The sequence below is a fragment of the Thermobia domestica genome, chromosome 3 (genome assembly GCF_964235325.1).
Source record: "Thermobia domestica chromosome 3, izTheDome1.hap1.1, whole genome shotgun sequence".
NCBI lineage: Eukaryota > Metazoa > Arthropoda > Insecta > Zygentoma > Lepismatidae > Thermobia > Thermobia domestica.
In genome coordinates this window covers 211,173,295-211,181,543 of record NC_137456.1, presented here as the reverse complement: position 1 = coordinate 211,181,543, position 8,249 = coordinate 211,173,295, and the positions used below count along the sequence as shown (strand labels likewise).

Here is an 8,249-nt window from a genome sequence, read left to right as displayed (position 1 = left end):
ACTTGTTCACGGCTTTATTAACTTCTTTAGCTCGTCGTGTTGTTTGAATCTCTGACTTACAGCCTTGTATCAGCCAACGCATGAATTGTTGGAGGATTGCCGGAGAGCTATATCAGTCAAAAGATTCATCAAATTTCCAGAGTTCACTGGCAAGGATTTCGTCACGAATTATTTGTGATGCTTTGTGTACTGCAGTTGCGTCAGCATGAGAAATGTTTTCGAAGCTATGAACGGCCTTTTCAATCGTCTTGGAAGTGCAGAGATTCACGGGAGCGTTCATTTGTGGTGGACAGACAAAGTTCACATTTGGTAACTTCTTCTCTATTTGTGATTTCAGATGACGCTTATAGTTGCTATCAACTATCTTTCCACTTTTCTCAGAGAGAAGATTAAGATAAGTTGTATTGACATCCCAAATATTTATTATAGCATCTTTATCCCGATAAAATGTGCATTGCAAGATATTTAGTAACGTTGTCAGCCAAAACGTCTGCCGAAGATGTTAACAATCGAGTTTCATGTGGTTCTGATAAAGATTTTCTTCATTCTGCATACACCAAGCATTTTAAATGGTATTTCATGGGTTCGTTCAAAAAGGCGAGAAGGCGGCACTTCAATTCACCAGAACTGTTTTCAACAATGTTCTTAATTTTTTGCCCCATGGACAACGTCTGTACTAAATGAAGTTCACCCTCAGCATCTTGACAAAATATGCATTTGTTTTTGTCAAATGGAAAGGTAGAAGACCTTGTTGAACTTGGAGCATCCACTGTTGTCTCCGAACTTGCACTATTCACTGTTAATTTCGATGGACGTTCTCTTTTCTCAACCGTACGCACTATGGATCCATGTTTTAAAGCCTCCTCATTTCTCTGCTTCGATTTATCATAGTGTCCATTGTGAACTAAACTAGAGTAACAGACTTTGTGGAAGACTGCTGCCTTTTCCTGCAGATGTTCAGGAGATAACGGTTTAAGAAGAGATGCGACCGCCGAATACTGAAAATCACCAAATTTGCTTCTGTCCACTGCAATTGTTATTAGCTTTTCTAGTGATCCAAGAGATGGATTTCGAGTTACGTCTCTCTTTTCTGATCCTGGCACACGATACAGCGAATATAATGAAGTTCTTTCGGATTTGGTGACTCAATCTTGTAAGTTAATTACACAGTTTCATTTCTGAAAATACAAGAAAGAATTGGGGAAACACTTTAGAAACGAAAAATAAGTCACAAGAGGACTAAAGGTAATGTAAAGTGATAAGATACAGAACTTACGTTGCAATTGAAATTTGGCAAGTAACCGCACAGTTTCCCCTGTTAACTGTGAGTAGTTCCACTTTCCGCCGCACTTATAAACTTTGTCCGTGTACTAGAAAGTTCCAGAAATCTCCATTGAATTCTAATGGAACTTTCTAAAACCCCATTGAATTCTAATGGAAAGTTCTAGAATCTTGGAGAAAGTTCCAGAACATTTTATAATTTTCTTTGGTGTGATGTAGGTATTGACGCCTTAACCTGGCATCCAACAAAGATAAGGAAATCTCTTCCAAAACAGAATGTTTCCAATCTTAAGATTGTAGAAAACAGTCTTGCAGATGAGGTCATCCATGGAGCAGTCCACCAACTAATGTCAGATGATTCTGTTGCAGCCCCCGACATTTCTGTGTTTGAGACGCTATTGGAGAAGCATCCAGCCCACCCCGGTAAATTTACTTTACCAAATCTTCCAGATCACACAAACAACTGTCAAGGAGTTTCCATTAATGAAGTTAAGGTAGCTATTAATTCTTTTCCATCTGGTAGCGAGGGAGGTCTCGATGGTCCTCGCTCTTCGATTCTCAAAGATCTCCTATCCTGTCAAGTAATTGAATCGAAGGAAAAGCTCGTAAAATCATTATGCGATCTGTTCAATTTAATTATTTCAGGAAAAGTTCCCTTGAAAGTTCGGCCATTGTTATTCGGAGCCAAACTTACTGCTCTAAAAAAGTAATCTGGGAGAATTAGACCTATTACCGTTGGTAACGTCTGGCGCAGAATATGAGCAAAAATTATAGGCTTCAGAACACGGTAGCATTTTAAGAACTTTTTGTCTACCCATCAACTTGGTGTCTGTACTCCCAACGGAGCCGAAGCAGCTGTACATGCAACCCGGGTTTATTTTTCCTCCATTCATAATTTTAAAGCTGGATTTTCGCAACGCAGTTAACGAGCTTCACCGGGACTCCATGCTCACTACAGTGTTCAATGAATTTCCTTTAATCTATCCATATGTTTACCAATGTTACGCTCAACCTAGTGATCTATTCTTAGGTCAAGACACTATTTCATCCCAGAGAGGAGTACAACAAGGCGATCCCTGGGCCCAGCACTTTTTGCTATAACCATTCATTCCTTAGTGAAATCAATCAAACTGAATTAAACATTTGGTATTTGGATGATGATGGAACTATCGCTGATGAACCTGAAGTAGTTCTTTCAACTCTAGCACAAATAAATGAGAATGCATCTGCACTTGGTCTATATTTGAAATATTCAAAGTGTGAAGTTGGTTTTCTTGGGTCAAACGAAGCCAAGTTCGACCTATTGTTTAAAAAAATTGACGAAACTGCCCCAGGAATAAGTCTCCTAACTAGCCAGGATGCTTGTCTTCTAGGCGCCGCTCACACAAAGGAAGCTTTTACCAATGTCCTGTTAAGCAAAATATAGAAGCTAGAATATTTTTTGTCTCGACTCGACACTCTCGATTTCTGTCCATGCAGCTTTCTTTCTTCTACGTGCCTCTTTGTCGATCCTTCGTTTAAACTACTTCTTAAGTTCTTACGATGCTTTCCATCTTCGAATGAGACTCCACTACTGAAGAAATATGATCATATCCTTAAAATGGGTCTGGAGTCAATTTTAAACTGCTCCTTATGCGACAAATCTTGGATTCAAGCATCCTTACCTGTGAGATTAGGGGGTCTTGGTATTCGGCGATCCGTGAAGAGGTTCTCAGGCATCTAGGTACACACCAATTGCAGCGCATTTTCACGAACTTCTCTTACAGTCAGTTATTGTTCCAGAGGATAAAGCCAGGATTCGTGCTGCCTCATCCCTACATGCTGGGGCATGGTTGAATGCAATACCTCCCCCCATTATGTCTTCATATGACTAATGAGGCATTTCGAATATCTGTCGCCCTAAGATTAGGTTCAGATATTTGGGAGCCACATCGCTGTCCAGTTTGCGGGGATCAAGTTAACCAACGTGCCTGCATGGCCTTTCATGCATGAAGAGCATGGGTAGACACGCTAGACACTCCTCTGTGAATGATATCATTTTACGAGCCCTTACCACAGCTGAAATTCCTTCCATACGTGAACCTTCAGGATGTTGTCGCTCAGATGGTAAACGACCTGATGGCATGACACTAATTTCTTGGTTGAAAGGCAAATCACTAGTATGGGACTCTACGTGTTCAGATACATTTGCCCATTCAAGTCTCCCTGTTATGAATGCTGGAGCTGTTGCTGGTCGTAGAGAAGTAGAAAAGCAAAGGAAATATAACAACCTCCGTGATAAATTTATTTTTGCTCCAATTGCCATCGAGACTAGTGGTGCTTGGGGATCTGCAAGCCTTGATTTTATTAGAGAAGTAGGCAGACGCATTTCTATCGTTACTGGAGATATTCGTTCAACATCTTTCCTAATTCAACGCATATCTATTTCTATCCAACGTGGCGACGTGTCGTCGGTTCTTGGCACCATACCACATGGAAAAGAACTAGATGAGATGTTTCTTCTCTAACACAAAGGATTTTCAAGAAAGGTCTAAAATTTTCTTGAATTTTTGGGTAAGTTCTAGAATGTTCGGGTAAGTTCTAGAAAGTTTTATAATGTTAGAAAAAGTACAGAAAGTTCTAGAAAGTTTTAATAAAATGCCATGGAAACCTCTAGAGCCTCCTAGAACTTTCCATTAAATTTTTATGGCTTTTTCTGGAACTTTCTAGACGTTTTGCATAAATGGTGATACACTTGAGATGTGCTAATAGGAATGTCTGTCAGGATATAGCATGCGACATATCAAACTACTTCTCTTGGAGAGTAGATAACGGATTCATTGTTGGTTTTCCTATAGGTCTCGGTCTCCCTCTACCTATGAGGGAAAATCAAGCAAAAAAAAGAAATATTAATTTCTTATAATTACGTTGTTTATTAACCAAACTGAATTATATACATGACAATTTAAGGTCAATTTATTACTCTTTTAAAGGTACATAACGTTGTTCTCAGTTTTTTGGCGTTTACTTGTGATTTAAAAAAATATAAACACATGATAAAATGTACAAAATTTGAAATAAAATTATTTCTCACGTTATTATTTGTATTGATAAGTAATACTTCTTGTCAATTTTTAAACATTTATTATTTTCTACGTCGTTTGGTGTTTGTTGCATGAGGATTGGTCAATTAGTTTAGGAGATATAGGATTTTAGAAACAGCGCTGTGCATTCACGAAGGCAGCCATCTTGATAGCCGCCATATTGTATTCGGATGAACGAAAAAATGGCAACCGTGTCAGAATTTTAAAGCATCACCGAAAGGAAAAAACTCAAATGTTAGTTCAATTTAACAAGAAATGCACACGGATGTGTAATTTCAGACAAAGCGCACCCCACTATTAATTCGAGATTAATGACGGATTGTTTCAATTAATATCACGCTATCATGGCAAACTTATGTATTTTTGGGACAAGCGAGTTAAACCGAGATTTCACTCCATAAGTAAACAATGTTGTATTCAATGGAACCAGGCATACAATACTTAATACAACAATTCGAGTCTTCTCAAAGAATACATGCAAGAAGAATTGCGAGGCCATCCGGTCAGGCCTCAAATTCAAGAAATCAAGGCACATTTATTGTCATTGCATAAACAACGAATTCGCGGCTTTTTAATTAGAAGCAAACTTGTCCAGGCCGATGACACGGAACAAGCTAACATCGTACAAGTTCAAAAAGAACGACTGAGAGGCAAAGAAAAGTTAATTTCTTCTATTAAGGACAAGGATGGCCAAATTTATGAAGATTTGCAGGTGTTAAGTCTTATATTATGTAGTAATATTTTTTAAGAACTGGAAACACTGTTTCTACGAAATTTAGATTTCATTTGTTATTCAAGACGGAAAGTGTTGAAGAGAAACGGTGCATAAGGCACGAGGCTCGAACATTTCTTCCAGAATTTTAAAGTTAAGTTTGTTATTTAAGTGCATTGAACACTAGTGCAGTTATTATATGCACTTTGTGGTTTATTTGAATTGTTAGTTTGTAACCTGCGATTAGTAAGTTAAAATAAAAACTAAAAACAAGTTTTGCAAGTTTCCATTGTTAGAAGACAGTCGATTACCAGTTAAGTTAATCGCGAACATTTAAGAACATAAGCATAAACAGTCTTTTGGTCCTCTGGTTCGATGGAGGAAGTGTTGTGCCAAGAAAGGGAATAAGTGAATCATTCAAACATTCATATTGACTATATGTGTGTAAAGACAGTGAGTGTTAAGAAACAAGCAAAATTGACCTAGTGGACTTATCACGTAAGTGCCTACGTATTCAGCTGTACATTGCAATCTGAAGAAAAACAAAGGCGACATATAGCAGTCATGTAGCTAAGTATATGTTTTGTTTCTTTTTACTTGTGTAAAGGTCTATTGTTATAAGGACTTCAGGTAGAAATATCACAAGCAATGGATTCAAATACAAATTCTCTTATAAAGGCAAGAGGCCTAGCTAAAGCTTCCCTTACAAGAATGAAAACATTTGTTGAACAATTTGGAGCAGACGGTGATGTAATGCAAATTAAAGTTAGGTGTGCACGTTTACCCTATATATTCAAAGAATATGATGAAGTGCAAAAACAGCTTGAACTAAAAGACGAAAACAATGAATACACACAGGATAGAGAGTTGTTTGAAGTTATTTACTACGATACTCTTGCAAAAATGACGTTAATTGTTGAAACAGCTGAGAAGGCTAGTAGTAGCAATAGAAGTTCCTCAGGTGATTCAACCGCTAATACAGGATGTCTAAAATTACCAGTCATAAGGGTACCTACATTTAAAGGTCAAGTTATAGATTTCAGATATTTTCATGATACTTTCAGTAGTTTGGTTGTAAACAATCCGAGTTTAGACGATATTCAAAGATTTCATTATTTATTGTCCTCATTATCAGGTGAAGCAAGCAAATTAGTTGAGAATATACCAGTGGTAGGTGAAAATTTCAAACTTGCTTGGGAAATGATATGCAAAGGGTATAATAATCCAAAGCTAATAGCAACTGCTCATGTAAAGGCATTGTTTTCATTACCGACTGTCAGTAAAAATTCAGTGGAGGACTTAAGGATATTATGAAATCAAACTATAAGTAACGTAAATGCACCTAAGGTGCTACAGTTAGATACTCCTTTGGAGGATATATTGTTATCGCACCTAGTTTTGGAAAAGCAAGATGAACAAACACGTAAAGACTTTGAAAATCAAACAAACAGTTTGCTAGTTTAGAAGAACTTTATGTCCTTTTAGAAAATAATTGCGAGGCCTTAGAATTGGTAACGTTTACATAATCAAAGTCGCATCTCAGTAAATCTAATATTTTCAAGGAAGTAAGAAATGCTAGACAATCTTATGTGAGTACTGATGTCTTGCGTTCGTTTTGTCAACAAAGTCAAGCGTTACACAAGTGTAATGAGTTTCAGAAATTAAGTGTATCCAAAAGATTAAGTTCTGCGAAACAGAACAAACTTTGTTTTAATTGTTTGAAAGTTTTCAACCATATAGCGAAAGATTGTTCGCTAAGTGCATGCAAAATCTGTAATCCCAAGCGTCACATGTTATTGCATTGTGATTTTAAGAAATCACAGCCTAATCATGCTGCAAGTGTTGAAAATGATTCTGTTATTGAACCTGTAGGGGAAAAGCCAACATCTCAAGGACAGGAAGTTGTTAATAGTAGTACTTATTGCTCTGTGAAGCCTAAAAGTAATGTGCGTGTTTTACTTTCAACTGCAGTTGTTAAAGATTGCAATGGTAAATTACATATGGTTAGGGCTTTGCTTGATAGTTGTTCCCAATCTCATTTTGCAACCGAATCTCTCACTCAAAAGATAAAATTAAAGAAATATCCTATCAATGTTCCTGTACAAGTTATTAATAATGTAAGTTGCAACGTTAAATATGGAAGTAAGTTACAAGTATTCTTTGCTATAAGTGATTTTAGTGTAGATGTCGAGTGTTTTGTATTGCCCAAAATATCGGGAAATTTACCTGATACTGATATTGACCTTAACGAATGGAACTTTCCACCGAATTTACAGTTAGCAGATCCTAATTTCAACAAGTGTGGAAAGATTGATTTGTTGTTAGGTGCTGGAATTTTCTTTAGTTTACTTAAAGCAGGACAACAAGTGCGTCCGGGAGCATTTCCAGTTCTCCAAAATACAGAGTTAGGATGGATAGTTTCAGGACAATACCAGATGCCCAAACACAACAACTTCACGCCAGAACATCGAACATTCCTTTTGCACAACAACGATGATTTAAGCCATTAGCTGCAGAAGTTTCGGAAAATAGAAGATATTCAAGAAGCTCCTCTATCTTCAAGGAAGAAAGGGAGTGCGAAGAACATTTTATCGCAATGACTAGTAGACTCAACAGGACGCTTCATAGTGAGATTGCAATTCAAACAAGAAGTGATCCAGTTAGGTGATTTTTATCAGACAGCTGTTCAGCGTTTACAACAACTAGAGGAAAGGTTAAATAGATGCCCCAAGTTCCGCAAAGATTATGTGGCATTCCTTGAAGAGTATGAGGCTTTGGAACATATGAAGGAAGTGGAAGACAACTCTAATATTACTCAAGGATATTACTTGCGACATTATCCAGTTATTAAGGAAGCTAGTACTCCTTCGAAGACTAGAGTAGTATTTGATGCATCCGCATGCTCAACTAGTAGCATTTCACTGAATAATGTTCTCAAAGTTGGTCCAACTGTTCAAGACGATTTGTAGTCAATTATATTAAGATTTCGCACCTACCCTATAGCTTTTACTGCAGATATAGAGAAGATGTATCGACAGATTTTGATTGATGAGCGTGACTGTAAATTCCAGAAGATCTTGTGGAGATCAGAAGAACCCATTAAGGTATATGAATTAAAGACTGTTACATACGGAACAGCTTCAGCGCCTTTCCTTTCTACTCGCTGTCTCCAG

General features: G+C 37.4%; 1 protein-coding gene across 1 annotated transcript; it reads left to right on the top strand.

The window, feature by feature from the left end:
- The first annotated feature begins 5,724 nt into the window (after positions 1-5,724).
- Positions 5,725-6,390, top strand: LOC145682099 (uncharacterized). Its single transcript, XM_081753694.1, has one exon. The coding sequence runs from the start codon at positions 5,725-5,727 to the stop codon at positions 6,388-6,390; it is 666 nt and encodes a 221-aa protein (XP_081609820.1).
- Positions 6,391-8,249: the final 1,859 nt, after the last annotated feature.

Bases quoted from the DNA above. Each gene is read 5' to 3' on its own strand.
- LOC145682099 (XM_081753694.1), top strand. From the start codon at position 5,725: ATGGATTCAAATACAAATTCTCTTATAAAGGCAAGAGGCCTAGCTAAA.